General features: G+C 43.4%; 2 protein-coding genes across 2 annotated transcripts in view; one reads left to right on the top strand and one right to left on the bottom strand.

Moving 5' to 3' along the window:
* Positions 1–14,527, top strand: part of shisa8b (shisa family member 8b) — a 44,531-nt gene extending 30,004 nt beyond the window's left edge. Inside the window, exons 4-5 of the mRNA XM_072456591.1 lie at positions 7,784–7,888; positions 13,932–14,527. Coding sequence (XP_072312692.1) covers positions 7,784–7,888; positions 13,932–14,458 — 632 coding nt within the window. The 3' untranslated portion in view covers positions 14,459–14,527. The remainder of the gene's footprint in view (positions 1–7,783; positions 7,889–13,931) is intronic.
* Positions 14,528–22,158: 7,631 nt separating this feature from the next.
* desi1b (desumoylating isopeptidase 1b) lies at positions 22,159–24,649 on the bottom strand. Its single transcript, XM_072456631.1, has 6 exons — positions 24,287–24,649; positions 24,187–24,208; positions 24,043–24,112; positions 23,850–23,959; positions 23,510–23,632; positions 22,159–22,809 (listed from the first exon to the last, which is right to left on the bottom strand). The coding sequence occupies exons 1-6, from the start codon at positions 24,372–24,374 to the stop codon at positions 22,728–22,730; spliced, it is 495 nt and encodes a 164-aa protein (XP_072312732.1). The 5' UTR covers positions 24,375–24,649; the 3' UTR covers positions 22,159–22,727.
* Between the last annotated feature and the right edge of the window lie 84 nt (positions 24,650–24,733).

The following is a 24,733-nucleotide window of genomic DNA, read 5'->3' as shown; positions in this document are numbered from 1 at the left end:
AGCTGTGAGCTGTAAGTTGAGCTATTGAGCTGTAGCTGTAAGTTGAGCTATTGAGCTGTGAGCTGTAAGTTGAGCTATTGAGCTGTGAGCTGTAAGTTGAGCTATTGAGCTGTGAGCTGAGCTATTGAGCTGTGAGCTGAGCTATTGAGCTGTGAGCTGAGCTATTGAGCTGTGAGCTGAGCTATTGAGCTGAGCTATTGAGCTGTGAGCTGAGCTATTGAGCTGTGAGTTGAGCTATTGAGCTGTGAGCTGTAGCTGTGAGTTGAGCTATTGAGCTGTGAGCTGTAGCTGTGAATTGAGCTTTTGAGCTGAGAGATGCGAGTTGCGTTGAGCTGCGCGTTGAGCCTGCGCGTTGAGCCTGCGCGTTGAGCCTGCGCGTTGAGCTGCAAGGCGAACATGGTAAGATGAGGTAGCATGAAAAGCCAGAGCCGGGGAATTTTTTTTTTTTTTTACTTAAGGTAATATGCGAATGAGAAGATGAGAACCTGCTGGAATGCTAGAAACAGAATCTTAGAAGATACCTGTGGCTAACATGTGGCGGCGAAGCCAGACAGCTGAACGTGACATGAAAGTAATTTAGTGGAAGCATGAATTGTGAGCCTACGAGGTGTGAAGGTTGCATGAGAAAAGAAAAGGAAGCTTGAGAGTTCGCGTGAGAAGAGTAGGAATGATGAACAGCATGAACGGAGGGCGAAAGAAAGATTAGCTTAAGCCAGAATGATAGTGGATGGTAAAGAGCCAGCGCAGAGAAGATGGTGCGTTGATGGTACATACAGTAAAATGTAGGTACAGAGGAGGGATAGAGGAAAGCATGTTGAGGGAGTCGAGTGCAGCTGCAGCAAAGGTGATGAGAATTGATGAAAGATTGAGAAAAGAGGGAGCGTTTGAACTCAACATTGTAAAGACAAGCTGGGACATTGCTGAGTCCCTATGAACGTTGTTTAATCTGCTTTAAATTGAGTTGTACAACCTGGCTCCCGCCACCAGGGGGAGCAGAAAGGTCGCGCTGCGGCCCGTGGAGCAATGGTGACGTCATCTGCGCGCCTCCGGACGGACGTGGAACCAGGAAGTGAGGCTGACGAAAACATGGATATTTATTGACGTAGCGTCTGAAAGAAATGTCCACCGGCTTTGGCCCGGTGCGCCCGCTGCGGTACGGTCTCTGGTCTCCACCTGAGTGGAGACGCGCGCCTGGGCGCAGCACGCGGAGCGACGCGCGGAGAGCGCCAGCCGGCGCGGGAGCCGTGCCCCGCTACGGAAGCTCGGATAGCGCCCGGTTAAAATGAGGGTCAGAGAGCGAGAAGGAGCGCGCGTGGGTCCAGGCCGTTGCTGTGGAGTGGAGGTCGGTGTTCTGTGTGAACGCCCGGAGGTGACATGGAGTGTCCCGGAGGTGGGGTCCGTGAGAGACACAGGTGCGGAGGAGCTGGTGGTGTTTGGAGCTGTGGAATCGCGCTGGGTGAGTCCTCTGGGGAACTGACCGACTGAATGTTTCAGACTGAATTGCTCAGATTGGGAACGGATCAGAATCTGAGGAAATGGCTCATGGTTGGTTTGAATGAACGCGCTGTACTGAGTGTCTCTCTGTCGAGGGAGCAGAGACAACAAGAGATGCTGGGATTGGCCTTTGCATATATAGGCCTTCTGGGTAATAAGAGGCGTGGTTAAAGTGTGGAGGTGTGGTTGCTGGGGAGGTAAGAGGTTGAGGCGTGGTCCTGCTCCCGAATCTAAGTTAGCGATTACATCTCCAACTACACAAACTGGAAACATTTTCTTAAAATCCTTGGTTTACTTGAAAAAGTCTAAAGCAAAAATATTTGGAAGACAAAAACTGATTAAAAAGCAAAATAAATAAGGAAAGCAGCGATAGCAAGCGGAGCGAGCGAAAAAGCGTGTGCACTCTTCGGAAGCAGGAAGTAGCCTCACACACACACACACACACACACACACACGCACTCACACACACACACACACACACCCGGCTCTGAAGTTTATAGACTATTGTCCCTATATTTGTCTAATATCTGTGTTGTCTGTCTTTTGTGTTTTTTTTGTTCTTGTTGTCCTACTACTGAACTCTTTTGTATTTGTAAATAAATACATTTAAAACGTTTTGTTTTTTGCATTTTAAGACCCAGGTCCCAGTCCCAATTTTTCATCACTCCGAAACCAACCGCGGTTTGTTATTACCTAACTACAACTAAAGTGGGAAAGCAGGGGATTTCAAAAGACTAAAGGGAATACTCAAGTATGACATCGCCATCAGAGACCTGAACAGATGAAAGTACTGTACGGGTTAGGGAACTCTGAAATGATAGTGAAGACTGATAATTCACTCGTCTATCTTCTCAAACTATTACTACAGCTTTAATTAGTAGATCTACTCATCTTACTCACTCCACATGCGACCCAATTGTTAGCTAATGAATGAAGGTCAAAGGTCGTCGGTCGAATTCACAGATATGTCATCATTCTCACCCTATATAGTTTGTTAATGACTTCGTCTGGCCGATACGCTGTGACTGATTTCCTGTGACTCCTTTTAGATCTCATTTCAGTTTAACTTGCGTTGCATTTGTAATTAGCCGACTGGCACGCTACGGATCATTTGGACCGAATATTCAGGTTCACTGTATCGACAGCGCCTGCAGAGGCAAAGTAAACAGTTGTAGAATGTGAGGGGGGAACTGGGACACATGGCTGCTGCACGTGTTATAGTATAGCATATTTAAACATGAAATTAATATGATAATGTATGCGGGTAACAGCCCACAGGCAGCACAGGACACTTTCTGTATAGCATTCAACACTATATCTATACTGCGCTGCTTCTTATGTATTCCGCTTCATTTGTGAATCTTTTGAATGCATCGGAGTGAGCTGGGTGTGAACTTGTGTTTGGGTATGCTGGGGGATTTGGAGGGGCGTTTGATATAATGCTTTTATCTTCAAATCGAACGCTGGGGAGTTTCACACATTACTAATGACGTGAGTGTACAAGAGTGTATGTACTGGACACGTTAATCCACACGGTCCCAGATGGATTAACTGGTAGTAAGACTATGTGTTACAGACAGTTAGGAATTAGGAATCTTTTGGTAAGAAATGTGTGTGTAAAATGATTATGATTGCTAACGATTATTTTATCAGGTTGTTTCTCAGGGAAAGCATTTTAATGAATATTTTGCAAATCGGTTAATCTTGTCCAGCCATTCTTCTTTCGATTAATTGATGTAGTTGTTTGTATTGCAAAAGGTCAGAGAATATGAGATTTTTACAACATTTTACCCAGATTAACCTGAAATGAAGCCTCTTGAGGATATCATAATGGAGTATATTTGTAGACAAAATAAGATTTTATCAAAAACACTAAATGTACACGTTTCCTGTGTCAATTTGGTGTAATTCCTGCTCTATCGGATCTATAAAACCTCTTTTCTCAGCACATGGCACATTAATTGATTATTATCGGTTAGTTGCTTTCAGCCCTTAAGTATTCGATTTAAAAAAGACATATTTTATAAAAGCATATAGTTTTAGAAAAGGTACAGAGCTGTGGGCAGGGATAATGGGTAGGTAAAAACAGAAATACTTGTTCATGCCTCATTTTGGTTCTGAGCACTTAAGCCTCAAGTGCAGGACAATAGGATCAAACATTTATACATCAATCAAAATACAACTTTGATGAGGGAAACCCATTATGACCACCATCGCTCTGGCTGCTTGTTTTAAATGCAACCCTCAGCCTCTCCGTTCAGTAATTTCCGCTCAGTCCTCCTCCACCTTTGCACTAATCTAATTTACAGGATTTTATTTCCACCAGCACCAGTGTCTATGCTCCGGGGGGAGATTCCTATTACATCCTGCATCACTCATCAACCTAATATATTTATCCATATATATCATAACAGTATTGCTCATTCATGTCACTAAAAACAGGACTAAAGCAAGACTAATGCGAGGCAAACCAAGTCCATCAATAACCAGACTTGAACCAGTGCAGATCATAGCAGATCTAGGACAAGACCAGGTTATAACCCAGACTATCAGGACTATCTTGGACTGTCAAGGGGAACTATCAGGCCTAATTAAACTACATCTTAATCTAAATAAGCACTGAAGCAGGACTATTCTTGAGTGCCTGCCAGTGTGGTCCAATAGATTTGTCTTTCCATCTGGCGGATCACTAAGCACGGACAAAATGTACGATTCATATCAGCAAAATTGTTAATGGCATTACAACATCAGGTTAAATGTTAAAAGTTAGACCACCACAATAACAGAGCTATTTATTGCACTAAGAACAAATACAGCTTTGTCACTAGATCCACAGCTCTGTCTCTACCTTGCAGTCGCAGCTTAAGCCCATTCAAATGAGGAAACTTGATGTGCTGTTAAAACGTAAGTCCTCCAGTGCCGCTGCCCGTTAAAGTTTCGAGTAGACTTCACAACACTTGGGCCGCATGGAACACATGGCCCTTGTGCATGTTACTTTCACACCAAATCAGCAATTAAGCTTTTAATTTATTACTACTGTGTCTGCAGCTTTGCATGTATGTTTTCAGATGAACTGGAGATCACTGGTCCATTGTGACTAAAGTACGGCAAAGCATTGCAGATGAGACACGGAAGTGATGCAGATGCACTTTGCAAAGAAAATGTTAAAACCTATATTTTTAATGATGAGAAAACGGCCCGCGGGCAGCTAAATGGAGAAATTATGGAGACGGACATACACAATACAAAACATTTTGAAAGGAAATCTGTGCAAGTGTCAGATTATTTGTAGTTTATCTCGAATTCAGTTGAAAATGCTGTCTGAGTCTGATTGACCGTGGGAATGACTGGAACACTCCATGGATTGTCTGGACTGAAACAGATGAACACTATTGGTTTTTCCATCGCAGACAAAATGGCTGACCGAGGTCTTTGGGAAAAGTAGCGTTGTTCATTACACACACCGTAAATTCGCACATTTCAAATGATCACAGCCTTTTTGACACTGCCTTTAAAAGTTAGTAAAAAAAACTAAATATGATATTTCTGAATGAGTTGGTAAATAGTGTTCTATTGAAGAAAAGCATTCACCTGAAACTAATCTTTTAGTTACCCTTTGAGCCCTGTAATGGGCCATAACAGTCCTAATATGAGCTCATCACTGATGTGTACCTGATCAGCATATGATGTTCACGTATTTCGTTTTCTCACTTGACCATCGTGTCAATACCGTTGTATAACTCAGGTAAATTGAACATTAAACCATTTCTGTTGTTGACTTTAAATCCTTCTACAATATTTCAGTGGGGGAAAGTCCTAAAGATGCTTATAACATTAAGCAGAACTCCATAAATATATTTCTTAAGTCCGATTCACACCAAGTACTATCATGTCAGAAAAGATTTAGCTTTCCAAGAAGCACAAAAATTGAACACTCAAAACAAAAACAGACCTGAATAAATTAATATAGATGCAGGACTAAACCAGGAGTCAAATGTGCATCAAGAATGTGCAAAACTGCAAAATACACTATATACAACAAAAACACTCCAATCGCTGTGTAAGTTGAAATTAAATTAGGAACTTCAAAATACTTGTGGAGAAGTATATCAAACTAATTAAGGAAAAGTTCTGTACAGCTTCAAACTAACTGAAATAGAAGTAAAAAGCATGCTGTGATCAAACTTCTTTACTATCAAACGCTTTAATTAATTACATACATTCTGCAACCACTTTGCAAACCAAAACTGGACGGGAAATTATGACCTGAACCTTTTCCTCACATGTCGTATTCATTTCTTTCGTATGTACTAGTAACACCTAATTGCCACTTCAGTTTTGACACCAGTTGTGTTGCCCCAAAAGTGTATTTTCAGCAGATTCCAAATGGTTTCCCGCTGAGCTCTGTTTCTCGCTCTCGTGAATCTCTTAGACAGATGACACAGCAGCGGCAGGCTTGGTTTTGCCCCTCCACGGCGCAACCCGGTTGGAGACGAAATATTATGTAAGTCATTAAGAGGCGCCTGCCCTTTTGTTCTGGGCTTAAAGGATCTCGATGCTTCACTCTCACTCGAAGCTGCTAATGGGGAAATGAAAATGAGCTACACGCTGAGAGCCCAACTTGTGATGGCTAAAACAGATTATTTACATTTTCTTCATTATGAACTGCACTATTGGTCTACAACGGCCTAAAGAAGACTTATTATGCATTTCTTTATTAGTAATGAACTATATCTTAAGTAGAACATAATTTTACAGTTAGTTCATTGTAAACAGCAATATTGTTCTAATGACAGAATCATTTAAACGGGTCGATTGACTTCCTGTTCAGAACTGCAGAACCTATAAGCCCCGCCTCTTCATAGTGGCATTTCACTGTAACAGGAAGTGGATTTACATTTTTTAAAATGATCTGTAAAAAATGGTCATGTGACATTTTTGGAGGGTTGAAGTGAAGTATCGCTTCATTCAAGATGAAACGTTGTAAACACAGCAAGTTTGTTATATTTTTTATTATTAACTGCATATTTAGTAGCCTTTTAACGGTTCTTTTATTTCTTGTTGTATTTTTTTAAAAGAATCCTTTTGGCCCAAAGCTTTATTAGACAGGAAAAGTAAGTGTAAAATGGTGGATGAGAGAGAAGGGAGGACATGCAGTAAATTGTCGGTATTCGAACTTACTCGACCAGTGGGCAGCACTTTTTAATGGTTCTTGTTATAGATTAGAAAAGAGGTGCAAATCATGACTCAATTTGGACTTGAAGGAAAGTGAATTGGAGCCTTCTGACTTCAGACGGTATTTGTGTATTTTCAGTAGTCCAGAAGTGATTTTTTTTCCATTGTGCGTATGTCGGTTCTGATGTCCATCCAGTCCTTAATCATTAGAGCAGTTTGTGTCATCCATTTTTTGTGGTGGCCTTCTTCCCAGCTCCCAGGAGTATATTCCAAAGATATCCGTCCATTATGCCCATGGCGGGGGTTTTGAGCGGTGTCAAAAATAGTCTGCATCGCCTTGTTTATCTCTGTTCAATATTTTTGTGGAACTGGACAGTCCCAAAACACATGGTCATGGTTTTCCTCCACATCACAGCCTCTCCAACATCCATCAACGGAGTGAAATTTTGCATATCTCCAAAAGAATTGATATAACTCCCAACTCTAAATGCCAGATTTTGGAGGGAAAAAAATAGAATCGTGATTTTTCAGTTTGCCATTTCAAAGCACCTTTGAAATTTATATTAGATTTAACATGTATGTCTATGTCTGCACATTGTAAACAAGTGTGGGAGCATTAACTTGAGAGAAGACTGTATACAATGTAATGAAATATAACCTGATAAACTAATACAATTACAACTAATACAAGATACTTTGTTCTTTGCAGAGGACAGTCTACTCTCTAAATAATGGTAACTGCTATGACTTGAGAACCAACTCATACATTCCTTTCGATTGTGATATAATGTGCATCCCTAATAAGTTTGAATTACTGTATATCCCATTAATGCATACAGTCATTAAAACAGATTTGTCCATGCTCCTCCTGGGCATCCCCAACCAGTCTGACTCTGAACTGCACTGTAAACACTGTACTGGCACATCTCCAACACACTTTGATATATGAGCTCCAGGCAAACCACTGTAAAATCTGCACAAATACTGTTTATGTACTAGATGGGTATGTGAGGTGACAAGGTGCTAAAAATGTGGTCAAAAACATCATTCTTGGCTACATTTTGTAAATTGAAATGCATTCTGACTTCTGATTTGTATTAATTTTCTTTTCCAGAACAGTACCATTTGAATAACTCGCCTTTTGGACAAGGGCTGCCTCATGCGCACAGTAACCACAGCAACGTGGGACTCAACAAGTACACGTCCTTAAAAGCAGTGGGTGAGTTTCAAATCATATCAAGTCTAAGCGACACTTGGACATTTCACGTACAGTAGGTTGGCTCAAGAGTAACTGGAAACTTGTATTACTTTAAGGTCTCAAAGTAGTTCAAGTTAATCCCAGAGTACTGCAGAGGTCATGGAGGAGGATTGTGTTCCATGCTACTTTTTAGATCACCAAAAATCACCATTTGGGGAGTGGAATTAAACACGGTGCCTCTCGGAAAGGATACTAGGATAGATTTGGGTCACAATTTTGTTTTGGGGATTAACCACGCAAGCAAAGCGCATGGGGGTGAAGTGCACCAACACAATTAAAACTATGAATGTAATGGTCATTTTTTATAGCTGCATAATTATAGACTTTAGAAGTACATCATGGAATACAAAGAAAGACAAAGGTTCACTCTCACTAAGGTCAATTTAGAATCACAAACACTCTCACTAACTGCTTTCCTAAGATGCTACTCCATTTTGCACAACTTCACAATTGTTTTACATTTGATTTTTAATGAAAGGTTCACTATGTAGCTTTTCTGATGGGGTCTGCCACCCCTTGTTCTCCACAGAGTTTATATTGCTTTGCCTGGAATGTTCCACAGTATGGCATTACACAGGACAATGCAGCGCAAAATAGGTAGGTCTCAGATGGTGGGCTGGGTCAACGTAATATGGGAGAGTTACTGTTCTTGAAAGAAATATCCAAAATAGAAATACACATTTGGCTTGGGATTGGCTCCACAAACATATTCATTTTATAGCTTAAAGTTCTAGCTGACAACAATCACGCCTTTAGAGTTAAATATTGGCACCACAACCTCAGGACCTGGATGGAAATTATATTTATTGAAACAAGAGGAACATGATGTAAACGACCATGATGTAGTTTTGGGGCTTCCGAAAATGAGGGCTGCAGGCTCCTGGGCCTCGATACTAGAGATCTACCAATAAAACTGAAGACATAGAAGAGAGTGGGAGGGAGGGGCGCAATGGAAAATAACAATTTCACTTTTTAGGCGTTTTTGTTTTATGCCCAGTAATTACAGATATATGAACCATAAACCTGGTCAACAAATCTGACAGTTAAACAGGGAATTCTACATTAAAATTCTGACCTGTCCCCAGCTAAGCTTTAAACTGTATTCTACAATGAAGTGATGTCATATGAGCGCAACTTAATGTAGGAGAGCGGGGAATTGTGCTGTGCCAAGGGGGAGATATGTTTGGAAAAAATGTGCGCACATTACGTGTGACAGAAAAACACCCGATGCCAACACAGTGTTAATCTTTAAATATGAGAACGCAGTGGAGGAGTGGGTCAGCCTGCCTCTGTGCCCCTCTCACACGTCTGCCTCTGTGCCCCTCACACACGTCTGCCTCTGTGCCCCTCACACACGTCTGCCTCTGTGCCCCTCACACACGTCTGCCTCTGTGCCCCTCACACACGTCTGCCTCTGTGCCTCTCACACACGTCTGCCTCTGTGCCCCTCACACTCGTCTGCCTCTGTGCCCCTCACACACGTCTGCCTCTGTGCCCCTCACACACGTCTGCCTCTGTGCCTCTCACACACGTCTGCCTCTGTGCCCCTCACACTCGTCTGCCTCTGTGCCCCTCACACACGTCTGCCTCTGTGCCCCTCACACGCCTCTGTGCCCCTCACACTCGTCTGCCTCTGTGCCCCTCACACACGTCTGCCTCTGTGCCCCTCACACACGTCTACCTCTGTGCCCCTCACACACGTCTACCTCTGTGCCCCTCACACACGTCTGCCTCTGTGCCCCTCACACACGTCTGCCTCTGTGCCCCTCACACGCCTCTGTGCCCCTCACACTCGTCTGCCTCTGTGCCCCTCACACTCGTCTGCCTCTGTGCCCCTCACACTCGTCTGCCTCTGTGCCCCTCACACACGTCTGCCTCTGTGCCCCTCACACACGTCTGCCTCTGTGCCCCTCACACACGTCTGCCTCTGTGCCCCTCACACACGTCTGCCTCTGTGCCCCTCACACGCCTCTGTGCCCCTCACACTCGTCTGCCTCTGTGCCCCTCTCACTCGTCTGCCTCTGTGCCCCTCACACACGTCTGCCTCTGTGCCCCTCACACGCCTCTGTGCCCCTCACACTCGTCTGCCTCTGTGCCCCTCTCACTCGTCTGCCTCTGTGCCCCTCACACACGTCTGCCTCTGTGCCCCTCACACGCCTCTGTGCCCCTCACACTCGTCTGCCTCTGTGCCCCTCACACACGTCTGCCTCTGTGCCCCTCACACACTTCTGCCTCTGTGCCCCTCACACGCCTCTGTGCCCCTCACACTCTCGTCTGCCTCTGTGCCCCTCACACACGTCTGCCTCTGTGCCCCTCACACACGTCTGCCTCTGTGCCCCTCACACACGTCTGCCTCTGTGCCCCTCACACACGTCTGCCTCTGTGCCCCTCACACACGTCTGCCTCTGTGCCCCTCACACACGTCTGCCTCTGTGCCCCTCACACACGTCTGCCTCTGTGCCCCTCACACGGCTCTGTGCCCCTCACACTCGTCTGCCTCTGTGCCCCTCACACTCGTCTGCCTCTGTGCCCCTCACACCCGTCTGCCTCTGTGCCCCTCACACTCGTCTGCCTCTGTGCCCCTCACACACGTCTGCCTCTGTGCCCCTCACACACGTCTACCTCTGTGCCCCTCACACGCCTCTGTGCCCCTCACACTCGTCTGCCTCTGTGCCCCTCACACTCGTCTGCCTCTGTGCCCCTCACACGCCTCTGTGCCCCTCACACACGTCTGCCTCTGTGCCCCTCACACACGTCTGCCTCTGTGCCCCTCACACATGTCTGCCTCTGTGCCCCTCACACTCGTCTGCCTCTGTGCCCCTCTCACTCGTCTGCCTCTGTGCCCCTCACACACGTCTGCCTCTGTGCCCCTCACACGCCTCTGTGCCCCTCACACTCGTCTGCCTCTGTGCCCCTCACACACGTCTGCCTCTGTGCCCCTCACACACGTCTGCCTCTGTGCCCCTCACACGCCTCTGTGCCCCTCACACACTCATCTGCCTCTGTGCCCCTCACACTCGTCTGCCTCTGTGCCCCTCACACACGTCTGCCTCTGTGCCCCTCACACACGTCTACCTCTGTGCCCCTCACACACGTCTGCCTCAGTGCCCCTCTCACACGTCTGCCTCTGTGCCCCTCACACTCGTCTGCCTCTGTGCCCCTCTCACACGTCTGCCTCTGTGCCCCTCACACTCGTCTGCCTCTGTGCCCCTCACACACGTCTGCCTCTGTGCCCCTCACACTCGTCTGCCTCTGTGCCCCTCACACACGTCTGCCTCTGTGCCCCTCACACACGTCTGCCTCTGTGCCCCTCACACACGTCTGCCTCTGTGCCCCTCACACGCCTCTGTGCCCCTCACACTCGTCTGCCTCTGTGCCCCTCACACTCGTCTGCCTCTGTGCCCCTCACACTCGTCTGCCTCTGTGCCCCTCACACACGTCTGCCTCTGTGCCCCTCACACACTTCTACCTCTGTGCCCCTCTCACTCGTCTGCCTCTGTGCCCCTCACACACGTCTGCCTCTGTGCCCCTCTCACACATCTGCTGCAGGTTTAAAACGAGTCACGGCTTTCGCTTCTCGCGCACAAGACGCAATATGTGCTCCCTCCTCGTTCTCTCCGAGCACTTCTGTCCCACCTCTGTCCCTCTGCTTACTTCCGTCCCTCCTCTGTCCCTCTGTGCACTTCTGTCCCTCCTCTGTCCCTCTGTGCACTTCTGTCCCTCCTCTGTCCCTCTCTGCACTTCCGTCCCCCCTCTGTCCCTCTGTGCACTTCTGTCCCTCTGTGCACTTTTGTCCCTCTGCACACTTCTGTCCCTCCTCTGTCTCTCTGTGCACTTCTGTCCCTCTTCTGTCCCTCTGTGCACTTCTGTTCCTCCTCTGTCCCTCTGTGCACTTCTGTCCCTCCTCTGTCCCTCTGTGCACTTCCGTCCCTCCTCTGTCCCTCTGTGCACTTGTCCCTCCTCTGTCCCTCTGTGCACTTTTGTCCCTCTGCACACTTCTGTCCCTCCTCTGTCCCTCTGTGCACTTCTGTCCCTCCTCTGTCCCTCTGTGCACTTCTGTCCCTCCTCACTTCTGTCCCTCCTCTGTCCCTCTGTGCACTTCCGTCCCTCCTCTGTCCCTCTGTGCACTTGTCCCTCCTCTGTCCCTCTGTGCACTTTTTTCCCTCTGCACACTTCTGTCCCTCCTCTGTCCCTCTGTGCACTTCTGTCCCTCCTCTGTCCCTCTGTGCACTTTTGTCCCTCTGCACACTTCTGTCCCTCCTCTGTCCCTCGGTGCCCTTCTGTCCCTCCTCTGTCCCTCGGTGCCCTTCTGTCCCTCCTCTGTCCCTCGGTGCACTTCTGTCCCTCCTCTGTCCCTCGGTGCACTTCTGTCCCTCCTCTGTCCCTCTGTGCACTTCTGTCCCTACGCTTATGTCCTGTTTTTAAACTTGCACCGCTTCTGACAGCTCATTTGGCGATATAAAGCATATCTGAAGAATATGTGTGCATTTGTTTCATTTCCGCATTGATCCCATGTGCTTCTCTGTTAAATGTGAAACATAAATAAATAATGCATTTTTGATCTCCTAAGGGGGACGCGCTAGAAAAAAGTTTTAGAAGTTCTGTAGTAGATCATTATGCAATATAATCTATAATCTTCTTTCCGATTCCATTACATCCAATTTTATTTTCACCAATTATATGCCTGGTATTTTTTCCATCAATAATAACCAATAAGGCATTTATTTGTTAGAAAAAAAAAAATTAAATAAACAAAGTCAAATAAGCCTTGAAGATAATATTGTGTTACGGCCTAGAGTGGACGAACACAAAGTAATAAACAGGCTACAATTTGATGCATGCACAAAACATTTTACATATCTATAGCTCTAAAACTATGGACATTGTAATCAAGGAATAGTAGCCAGTAGCTGTTTCAAATTAGGTCTTCATCTTGACTCCAGGACACTAATTGTGAATGGAATGACAGCGGACCGGCCTTGAGGTACTTCAGTATTCAAATAGAGGTTATCAGTGTCACTCTTATTATGACAACCATGCAAATAGCTTCTGTGACGGAAAAGAAACTCAGTGCCTAAAAGACACACTTGGAGACAAGGTTACAGTCCATGTGGCTGTGAGGCTAGCGGCGATGACCTCAGTGTTTGGTGTATTTAAATAATTCTCTGTGACACTCATGCTAGTCTGTGACACAAGCAAACACACTCTGGGCGAGGGTATTTTTAAACATAGCTCTTTAATCTATACCTTCAACTTTTCCTCCTCCCCCATACTGCCCACCCGCTGTCTCCTGTTAGCCCGTGGTGGTCCCATACATGAAGAATACCACATTAACCTCAAGGCTATTCACCAGTTGGTAAATTTAACACAAACATTCGTCTTTGATCTTCTTCAATTACACATTACCGTACTTTGTTTTGCTGTCTCTAAAATATGCACAAGGTCTGCAACTTTGTGTAAGGTATGTTAATCAAGCTTACACAAAATGGCTAGTACAAAGTAAAGATAATAGGTCAAACTATTTGTAAAAGTATAAATTATTATTAAAAGAGTGGCACATCAACAACTGCTCACTCGCAGTCCTCTTCAGTGTAGTCACGTGACGTTGCTGTATCCCAGGTGTGCCCATGGGACTACAGACCGGGATGAGGGGGCCTTTTCACTCTCCCACACCTGGGATACTGTCCTGAAGAAGTCAGACTGCAGATGGCGCTGTCTTCATGCGTCTACCGGTAGAAGACAGCGTTAAAACCTATGTAACTCAGCTGACACGTCACAGCAACATCACGTGACATTCTGAAGAAGATGACACGTGAACAGTCGAAACTGTCAGGTATGAAAAACAAACTAAAAACTCTGGTCCTAACTAATGAAGTGTAAATAATAGTGTATTTATAAGATATTTCTGAAATGTGTTTGAAGAGGCCCATTTAAAAGTCTGTGGTGTGAATCAATGTCATGTGATTTCCATTTATTTATTTATTTTGTCTGTCTTTCTCTGCAGCGGACAGTGCATCCAACAAATACTACAAGAGCTACCCTCTGATGGACTTCTCCCAGTACCAGCCAGTAGCGCCCCCTGCCTTCCAGCCCAAAGACAAAACCTTCCACCACCAGCCACTCGCGTCCCCTCACGGCGACCCCCACGGCACCCCCTTGTCCATCTCCATCCCTTCCTCGAGCCACTTGGAGCACCCCCGCCAGCCCAAAACCACCACCCATGCCCTGCTCTCCAGCTCGGCCTTCAAAGCCTGGGAGCCGAATGCGCGCCATGTCCAGAGACAGGCCTCCGCTCCTGGGCACAGCATGGCCCAGATGCACAACCCCAACCGGAGACATACGACGTACTCGACAAGGAGGAAGCAGAGTATGGAAGACATGCCAGACCTGTTCAGTCAGCCCTACTGCACCGCCATCTATGGGGCAACGGGAGAGGGGCACCACAACCAGGGGCATTCTCCACACCCGCAGAAGCACTACACCAGGCCTAAAAGCTTCTCCACTCACAGCGCTACGGAAGTGACTGTCTGAGAACTTAATGGGACTGCAATAGGCTCTGAATAAAATCTACAAAGTGACATTATGCACGACATCCAAGGAGTATTTGATCAATTATAACTATGGGAGATACAAAGCAGCTTGTTCATATAAGTACATTCTACATTCACCATTTTTAATATATGTATACCATTACTGGCTTTGGTGCAACTGACCTGAAATAGTACCGGTAGGTTGCTGGATGTGAAAGTGTAGCTTTACCCACAGAAAAGGTATTTCAAATATGATGTATGTGGATGGACAAAAACACATGTGGTAGAGGCACTTGTAGGTAGAGTCTCGTTATACTTTGTTTGTCCAGCCAGGGTAACTACGGCAGAAAGGGCTGATTAGAGTCAACACACATAATTACTGGAAATGCAACTTTGTGCAGTAGTTTTATTTTTGTTACACTTGTAAATTGTACACATGCTACTTGTAAATAGTCTGTATTGTATGTAATGAAGTTGAATCAAAATGTTTTGGTTCAGTAAAAAGAAAAATCTCAGATAAAAATTCTGCTTGTCCCACCAAGCACTTCCCTATAGCCCAAACAGGTGAGACAAGAAAAGAAAAAAACGTTCTAAGACTGTTAAGCCTCCCACGCACGGGTTCGCAGCTCCTGTACAGCCGCACTACTGCTAAATCAGCGATTACTTAAGTGAAACAGACAGATCAGTGTGCATTTCCAGCCCAAAAACAAAACCTTTTACCACCAACCGCTCACATCTCCTCACAGCGACCCCCACAGTAGCCCCTTGTCCACCACCCATCCCCTGCTCTCAAGCTCGGCCTTGAAAGTCTGGAAGCCGAGAGTGCGCCATCCACAGGCAGACCTCCGCCCAAATGCACAACCCCAACCGGAGACTCACAAACACCAGAGTAGAGCCGCTGCTTCTCCACATCAACAGGCGCTATGCTGAGAGGCTCAGGAATTTGATTTAGATCCCCCAGGCAGATTTTCCTGAATATCTATAATAACAAACAGACAAAAAAAAACATTGAACGGGACAGGTTTAAATGTAGTAGTATTTGCAGTCTGTTGCTAACGTTTCTTTTGTTTATCCCACTTTACCTTCACAAGCATTGCCCATCTGGTTCTCTGCTCCATCCGCTCCCCTTTGGCCTTTCGGCTGGCTCTTTCTGCCCCACTCCAGCGCACTCTGTTTTGCATTTTGTGCCATGAGGCCAGGCACACAGGGACAGGCTCCTGGGGGTTGCATTAGCTCTGCGGTGAGGACAATGGCACCATCATGTCAGCTTCCATCAGCCTCCATCCCGCCAGAGCCAGGGTGTAAGGGCCAGGGGCGGATGCTCTTTAGAACGGAGAGAGAGGAAGAGGACAAAACACAAAAACAAAAAAAACATACAGCGAGAAGGTTGTTTTCAGTGTTCTAGGGGGAAAGGAACTGTTTAGGTCACAACTGTTGTGCCAATGTGTAGTTCAAAGTCCTCCGGGCATAATCGTAGGGGGATACACCCAGGCATTTGCACGCCCGGAGCATCATCTATTGCCCTGGACAGGACAGGAAAGGACACACTGGAGCGCTGCGGCTAATGCTAATGTGCAACAGTCCTTCCAACATGCTAGGGGAGGTTGGTGGCAGCAACGCCCCAAGACACTGCACACAAGTAAACAATAAACAAGAACAGAAGAGAAGAAACACTTGTATAATGTACTTCACATTACCACTACCAGATATTTACACAGTGTGATGCGAGCTAAAGTAAATCACTGCTTTGCAAAGGTGTGCAGACCAACAGGAATCAGGAGTAATTGCAAATCCTCAGAATTATTCATCGTTTATTTAAAATGTGTGATTTTGGTAATAAACGGCATCGCATCTGAACAGTGTTTTTTTTGTACTAACTGTAATACTTTTGGATAATAATTTTGGATGCCTCTTATCTCATCCTGAAACTCCTAATAATTTTATTTTTTAATTTAATTTAATTTAATTTTATCTAATGGTTAATGATGCTGTAATGTAGAAAGCAATACAACTCATGTTCACATATATATATATATATATATATATATATATATATATATATATATATATACGTATGTCTCAATTATACATGGTACCAGGGGGCCACTGCTTTTACAAACAATTAACCTTTACTTTAACTTTTGTAATTTATGGTGTTTTTAACGTCAGTAGTAGTAGTTAGTTGTATTTGTATTTTATTATTGTGCAAATTGTGCTATATACCGTAAATGAAAATGTAAATACTGTAATGGGTCTTCTTATATTGCTTCATAAGGGCTTTGTTCGTCTTTAACGTTATTACTAGGAGGTAAATGGAGTGGATATATTTTATGTTTATTATGAAACACAAGTAGCAAGAACGGTATTGGTCAGATGTGCCGTTTTATGATGTGCAATGCAAAATGTGTGTCACAATGGCTTTCACAATTGTAGCAATGCACAGAGTGGGCTATACAATGTGAATTTTGTAGCAACTTTCTGATTCTTACTGATGTAAAGATTGGAGAATAAAATCAAGTACAGTGAAATGTGTGAGTGGTTTTCAATAAGAAAGACTTTGTACGCATTTTATTGAACTTTAACAATACATAATCATCATTTTACATTTTGTTCAATGTAAACTGCAATACTGATTTAAAACGGCTTCAAGTTTGAAATAATCACATCTAAATTCAGGGATGTGGGCGGAGATAGGAGGTAGGACTTTTCTTAGCTCTCAAGCCTCAGTTGCAGGAAAATACATAACTAGATAATTTGCAATGGCTGAAGCCATTGCTAGAGTGTCTGCGTCTCTCCCTCTCCCTCCCTCCCTCCCTCTCTCTCCCTCCCCCCTCTCTCCTCCTCCCTCTCTCTCTCTCCCTCCTCCCTCCCACTCTCTATCCCTCCTCCCTCTCTCTCCCTCCTCCCTCCCACTCTCTATCCCTCCTCCCTCTCTCTTCTTCTTCCTCTCCCCCTCTCTCTCCCTCCCTCTCTCTCCCTCCCTCTCTCCCTCCTCCTCCTCCCCCTCCCTCTCTTTCCCTCTCCCCCTCTCTCCCTCCCCCTCTCCCCCCCTCTCTCTCGACTGGCTCCGTCACGAAAGTCTAAAGTCTACTACTGCGAAAGCGATCGTAATGAGGTATAACTTGTTGAAATCGGTTAAAGCGTTAAGGAGTTGAAACTGGCTAAATGGAAAATCATGGAAAATATAATAATAATAAAAAATGCGTGACATCACTCAAAATACAAGAACATATAGTTCCTGCGTGACATCACGCAGACACTCAAACATGCAGGACTAAATCAAAATGCAACTCTGACTAATGATGAGGAAAAAGAGTTAAAAAGTAATTGGAGATTTTGCATGTCTCTGGGGCAGCCTGACAGGAGCCGTGGGCGACTTTTCTCCAGATCTTGCACAATAGTTTCTTAGTCAGGTGAAGCTACTCGGATTATTTGGCCAATTATGCTTGTTTTAAATGGATGGAGATAGAAAGTGAAAATATAGAAGGTAAAAAAAAAAACAGAATCTACCTCTATTTTCTGTAAAACTAGAGAGTTAACTATTGTGGAACAAAAATACATTTTTACCATCCTGTATTACTAACTATGAAATATGGCTATATCTAAAGAGGGTTATTGTTACAGAACAGTATTGTTGTAGAACTATATTATTGTAGAAGTCCTTAAATTAACTAAAAGTATGATCTTGTCTTGGCAACTGCCCAGTAACACAAATAGCTCAGCAATCAATCATTGCTTTGGCAGAAACTCTGTGGATTGAGGCTCACGGTCATGGTTAATTTAACAGGCCAACAGAACGCTGTAAAGTTGTTAGTGCCAGTGCTTCCCGACGGTTAAGTGGTTTACAATGCTGTGTTTACATTATTGTATAATTTATATTGGTATTGGCCATAGTGTACAATATTGTTTCTAGTTGTCAGTTGTAGAATTACAGTGCATCTGGAAAGTATCACATTTCCCATATTTTTTTTTATGTTAAAGCCTTATTCCAAAATTATTAAATGTATTATTTGCCTAAAATTCTACAAACAATACCCCATAATCAAGTTATGAATGCCACATGCCACACTCAAAATTGAGTTCAGGTATATCATTGTTCCACTGATCATCCTTGAGCCACTCCTCAGTAAAAGGCACGTGACAGCCCATCTGGAGTTTGCAAAAAGGCCCCTGAAGGACTCTTGGCCCATGTGAAACAATAATCTCCGGTCTGATGAAAGAGCAATTGAGTGCTGCCTGGTGGTCGAGTGGTTAAGGCAGCAGCAAATATGCTAGGCTTCATGTGCAGCCGGCCGCAGTGTCGTAAGTTCAAATCTTGATTACAAAAGTTTATCTCTCCCATTGGCTAAGCTGTCCTGTCAAATAAAAAAGACAAAAAAACAAAGATTGAACTCTTTGGCTTGAAAAGCAAGCGTCATCATCTGGACCAGGCACCACTCATCACCTGACCAGTACCATCCCTAGTGAAGCATGGTGGTGGCAGCATCATGCGGTGGGGATGTTTTTTAGCAGCCAGAACTATGAGATTGGTCAAGATCAACAGAAAGATAAATGCAGCTGTGTACAGAGACATCCTTGGAAAAACCTGCTCTGAACCTTAGACTGGGGCAAAAGTTCATCTTCCAACAAGACAACGACCATAGCACACAGCCAGGAGAACAAGTAGCAACAGGACATCTCTGTGAATCCCTGAGCGGCCCAGCCAGAGCTCAGACTTGAATCCGATTGCACATCTCTGGAGAGATTTGAAAAAGGCTGTGAACTGACGCTCACAAACCAAACTTATTAGGCAGCGGAACTGTCCTAAAATAGGTGTGCCAAGCCTGTAGCATTATATGAAAAATAATTTAAAGTTATAATTAGTGCCTAAGGTGCTTCAACAAAGACCTTCTTTCACATTGTAATCATGGGGTTTTGTTTGTAGCATTTTAAAAATGAATTAAATTTTTTTTGGAATAAAGGCGTAACACAACAAAATGCAGAATAAGCGCTGTAAATACATTCCAGATGCACTGTACATCTACCTATGTCACCATATGTCTATGTACTGTATGTCACATCTGCTGCCCATGACCAACCGGGAATTTTTCACACTAGTGAAAAATAGGTAATATTTTTAGTATAATCCTAAATATAATTGTGTTATCTACAATTTAGTGAATTGTATAGTCTAACTTGCCATATACACTTTAAGTTCTTACCTGAAATGTGAAAAATCTACTGTAAAATCAAAAAGAAGCAATTGTTCTGAAGAGAAAACCATTCAGCGTCATATTTAGAGGCTTCTGACTAACCCTAACCCTAATCCTAATCCTAAGGGAGTGTGCACACATTAGTACACTACTACACTTGTTTATGTATGTGTTTTAATAATAATTACAATTTGGTATATAGCACAAGTCTACTTTACACTGTAGCAATGCTTATGGGTGAGTTGGAATATTATATATATAAACCAGCTTGATCAATGCTCAGATCTGGATTGACATGGTTGAATCAAAGACGTGTTAAACCTTTGATTCGTTTGAGTTCAGCACTCATCAAAACGCACTAATTCGGTCGGCTATAAAACTCCAGGCATTAAATGGACTGAACCCCCCTCAGTCAAACTCAAAGTGACAAGTTGACAGGAGTCAGCTGTTAGATCAACAACTGCTTTCACTCAAACGTCACTGCCATTAAAGGTTCTGACAGACATTTATTGGCAGATAAGACTTAATTATTTACTTGATACTTATGAGAGACATAGATGACAGTGATTTGTATATTACATCCTAATCCAACACAACTTTTTTGGTGGAGGTTGAGGATATTGGGGGAAAATACACAAAAAAAAGGTTTAGTCAGTTTGAAAACTTTAGTGTTGAAAATGGTCTCACACAATTTTTCATACAGTTATACTGTAACTCCCTGCTTGCAGCGTGTCCTAAAAGCTCCATAAAAAACTTTCAACTGGTTCAAGATGCAGCAGCAAGATTACTAACAGGAACAAAAAGAAGAGAGCCCATTAAGCCAGTGCTGAAGTCTCTTCACTGGCTCCCTGTCGAGTTTAGAATCAAATTCAAAATTCTACTCTTGACCTACAAAGCCATAAATGACATGGCCCCATCCTGCCTCAAAGATGCTATAGAACCATATCATCCAGAGCTCTTCACTCTCAGAATGCTGGCCTTCTGGTGGTCCCAAGAGTCTCTAAAAGTACTGTAGGAGGTAGAGCGTTTAGCTACTAAGCTCCTGTGTTATGGAATCAGCTCCCGACCCATGTTAAATATGCTGGCACAGTCTCTTCATTTAAGTCCAGGCTTAAAACGTTCCTCTTCGAAATCACTTATGGTCAGACTAGTTAGGAACAGAAACATAAACCCACAGCTTTAGCTACGCTGCCCTAGGAGTAACTATGCTGGGGGAAGTATGACAGCTTGAGCACTATCCTCCTCTTCTGACTACTTATGCTATCAAACAATATTTATTTTTTAATTCCACTTGCAAACTGGTCACCGCCTTCTTTTTCTTTTTCTCACTCCTGAGGACCTGTGGACCCAGATGTCCCTCTCCTGGTGAAGTGGTCCCTGCCCTGTGTGGACGGTCCCTCATCTGCCTGAGGAGTGGGTCCAGCTCCAGTCTCCCTCGTGTCCGTCTGTCCGTCTGTGAGAGTCGGATCTCTCCTTCACTGGAACTCCTCCAGGTTTCTACGCTTTTTTCCCAAAGAGGTTTTTTTTGTAGTTTTTTCCTGGCCGAGAAGGAGAGTCTAAGGACAGAGGACCCTGGGACATCGTCCCTCGCCACCACAGACATTGTTGATTCATTTCTCCCTGTGGCCCTCAGAGGCAACTGTTGTTGTGATTTTGGGCCTTACAAAAATAAATTGATTTGATTTGATACTTTGATAGAACGATGTTGTAATATAATGCAGACTTTGGGCACTTTGGTTGTTGCATTCAAAACAAACAAAAGAAAAGTTGTAATAGGATTAAGTTAATGGTTTAGTTTTAGGAATAGTCAACACAAAATAGTGATGAGAAATTTTGTTAGGGTTTTGATGAAGAATGGGGAAATATATATATATGTATATATAGTATATACATCCCGATGGAGGACCACAAAGTCACGTTTGGTATCATGTTTTTTTCGTTACACCATGTCAAAGTGCCCACTATTCACAAGGAAATGCTGACTGCTGGAGAAATTGCGGTTGCCAGGGGCAATCATTACCCTGGGACTATACTTCAAAATGTTGGACTGAGATCAATAAAGCGCAACAAACTGTTTTTGAAATCACCATCCACTAGATTTCAGATCTCTGTTTTCAGGCATCAAAACTCCAGCCATTGATGCAACAAATGGATAACTCTGGAACATTCTCCTGGCTGCAAAGAAAAAGGCCATCCCTAAGAAATTGATGACACAAACCCATCAAACAGTTAAGGACAAGACTTGACATTCAAAAAATAAGAGAATGGACATTGGACTAAATGGGACAATTACACCGACATGTTTAGGAATACTTATATTGTTTGTATGCAGTCTCATTGTGTCTGTTCTGTCTTTTATTGTGTAGTTTTGTATATTTAAAGAAAACTAGGGAGAAAAAACAGAAATGCAAATATCATGTCCTGTTCTGACATCTAAAGGCTGCTTTGAGGTATTACAGACATGAGAACGCTGCAACTGAGATTTGGCGTCAGAAAACAACAGAGGGTGGTCTTTCAAAATATTTTTTTAATACACACTGTAGCATGTTTCAGCATTATTTCAGAGAGAAGAAGACAATAATGACAATATATAGTAGTATATATCCGTACAATGGTATGACGATGAGACTGGTGTAGGTCTTAGTAAGTGCTGAAACGGAACGTTCGGACATGACAAATTCCACAGAGATGGTAATCGATGGTAGATTTATATAGTAAACAGCCCAATCATTTCTTATAAAACATGAGTGATTTAGTGTACGTATATCCTAATATAGCTTAACAATTTAATAAATATTTTAAGGCACTTACATTTCATAACACCTTATAACTCTACCCACACTTTTAGTCATTGAGGTTACCTATGAAGGTAGTATTAAAATATAACACATTCCTATGGTATGATGTATTATATTGGATGAATGTTGTACAAAAAATATTACCTCTGGGTGCTAGGTATTTTCATTTAACAACCTTTCAATGTAAAAGAACACGTGATAATGCTGTACACACAGGAAAAGTCAAACTAAAGTTGAAAAGAGGCTGTGTCATGGAAAAAGGGACCCGGCAGTTTGACTTCTATGGCTGGCCTCTCATGTTGTTGCCTCCTGGGCTTATGGTCATGGACTCCAGGAAAGGACGGAGAGCCTGCCCAAAGGGCCTGAAAGGAACATGGGGACTATTGAATGAATTGAGCAAATGAAAAAGTAAGTAAAAAATATTTTGTATAGCACCTTTTAAAGCGCATAAGGCAGCAATAATAACATGTAGTCGAGCTGCTTTTTAATGGCCGTTTGCCAACCAACTGAAAAGGTGCATTTACCGCCACCTACTGTAGTTGCACGTCTTCTGTAGTTGTACATTTTCAAAGTATGTGTTTAACGCTATACCGTAAAAAGAAAGAGATCAAAAGACCAAAAGCGCTCTGCGCGGTCTGCCTATATATCAGCAATAATAATTGGGAAAATCATAATGATAATTTGAATAATGGAAATTACAATTAAAAAATATAACAATATACAGAAAGTGTGTAATAATGCATGTAAAAACAAAAACTCTTAAAAAGATACTCTATCTAAGTCTGTGTAATCCCTCACCAATATGAGGGTGAAATTTGTTTGGTTTCAGGTGAAACAAAAACAAGGTTCCGCCCAGTAGGCAGGGCTTACTCAGAGAAGGATAACTATCTGAGTTCTAAGACCAGATCCGCAGATTGAGTCGAAACATCTTGTTATATGGAAAATTCCAGGTATAGTGAATAAAATATTTCTGGAGTAAAGAAAATGGCAAAACTCCTTCCATAAAAGTTGCTTAGAGCAGAGTTAGGGTTAACTACACTGGAGGGCTCATCAAAATCTTACGTGGACATGACTTCAGATGGAAGGTCAGTGACGTATGATGGGATCTTCTGGCCTGTGAGGAACTGAGCCACTTCGTTGCTAAAGGTATTACAGTTGTGGTCCAACAAATGATACTTGTCACCACTGTGAAAACAGACACATTTAAAAAGGTTTTAAAAGGACACATATTATGCATTTTTTTGTATTAAACAGGCCCTTGAGTAGTTTAAGTGGGTATTTCATGTTTTAGAACTTAAAAATTATGTATCTATTGGACATAGAAACTGACAGGGGAGCTCAAAGAACTGTGAATAAAGCTAAATACAACTGAAGATATATTTTTGATGAGGGAACAATTTACCTGAACATGGACTCTCCCAGAGAAGTCAAGTACTCCATAAAGACCTCTTCTGGAACTTCAGTGGAGCCCAAGTCCACAGTTAAATCTGGTGGTCCTAAAATAGTATTACCCTAATAAATAAACACATGGGATTAACACTTTATTATCCATAAACTCAACTGTCAACTGAAAGTAGTCTAAACCCAACACACACAGGCTCACAGTGGTTGATTCCATCGCCTCCAAAGAAAAACTCCTTCCCATGAACCACGATGGCAGTGTGCCTTTTAGAAATAAAACAAAGAAAAGGTCCATTAGTAACACGATTATTTATTTTGTGAAAACAAAATATACTCACCAAACACCGTCAATTTGTTTCCCTTCAGTGGAAAAAATAACAGCATTCAGTATGTGCATAGCAATGTAATATTAGCATAATAAGATTTGAAGTATCTTACCGATCATGACAGGGCTGAGCTGTCGAGCCATTCCTTTGGTCACGTCATAAATATACACTTTTACTGAGTATAAGCTCGTTTGCTCCATGGGAAATAACTACAGTCAAGTTAGCTAAATGTTAAGGTTAGCTACGTAAATGAGTATTAAGGCTTAAAAACAGACTGGACGGAAAACAAGGCGCAAGTTTGAAAGGAAAATACACGTCTAAAGCTCAAAAGTTGCGACTGTATGCTAAAGGCAGTTTGTTGACGCGTAATGGAGACTAACAAATGCTGTGTCACTCACTGTAAACAATGTTTTGCCTGTCAAAAAGTGCATCCTCATGGGCCAGTTTACTTTTCCTGTTTCCAGCCCCTTCTACTACCAAGCCCCGCCTTCACTCTTTTCGGATTGGTCAATGGTGATGAATGACATGTCCAGGTCCAAATGTGGGCAGGACGTTCTGT

This window comes from Eucyclogobius newberryi, unplaced genomic scaffold (genome assembly GCF_026437365.1).
Source record: "Eucyclogobius newberryi isolate DKJ021-1_F unplaced genomic scaffold, fEucNew1.0.hap1 SCAF_20, whole genome shotgun sequence".
NCBI lineage: Eukaryota > Metazoa > Chordata > Actinopteri > Gobiiformes > Gobiidae > Eucyclogobius > Eucyclogobius newberryi.
The sequence above is the reverse complement of the archived record's forward strand: the minus strand, read 5'-3'. Positions and strand labels throughout refer to the sequence as shown.

What these genes read in the sequence shown, in the direction of transcription:
- desi1b (XM_072456631.1), bottom strand. Translation starts at nt 24,374, where the DNA reads ATGGAGCAAACGAGCTTATACTCAGTAAAAGTGTATATTTATGACGTG. An exon ending in AAACAAATTGACGGTGTTTG is followed by an intron (nt 24,113 to 24,186) that starts GTGAGTATATTT and finishes TATTTCTAAAAG; the next exon opens with GCACACTGCCATCGTGGTTC. An exon ending in CCATCTGAAGTCATGTCCAC is followed by an intron (nt 22,810 to 23,509) that starts GTAAGATTTTGA and finishes TGTTCCTTTCAG; the next exon opens with GCCCTTTGGGCAGGCTCTCC.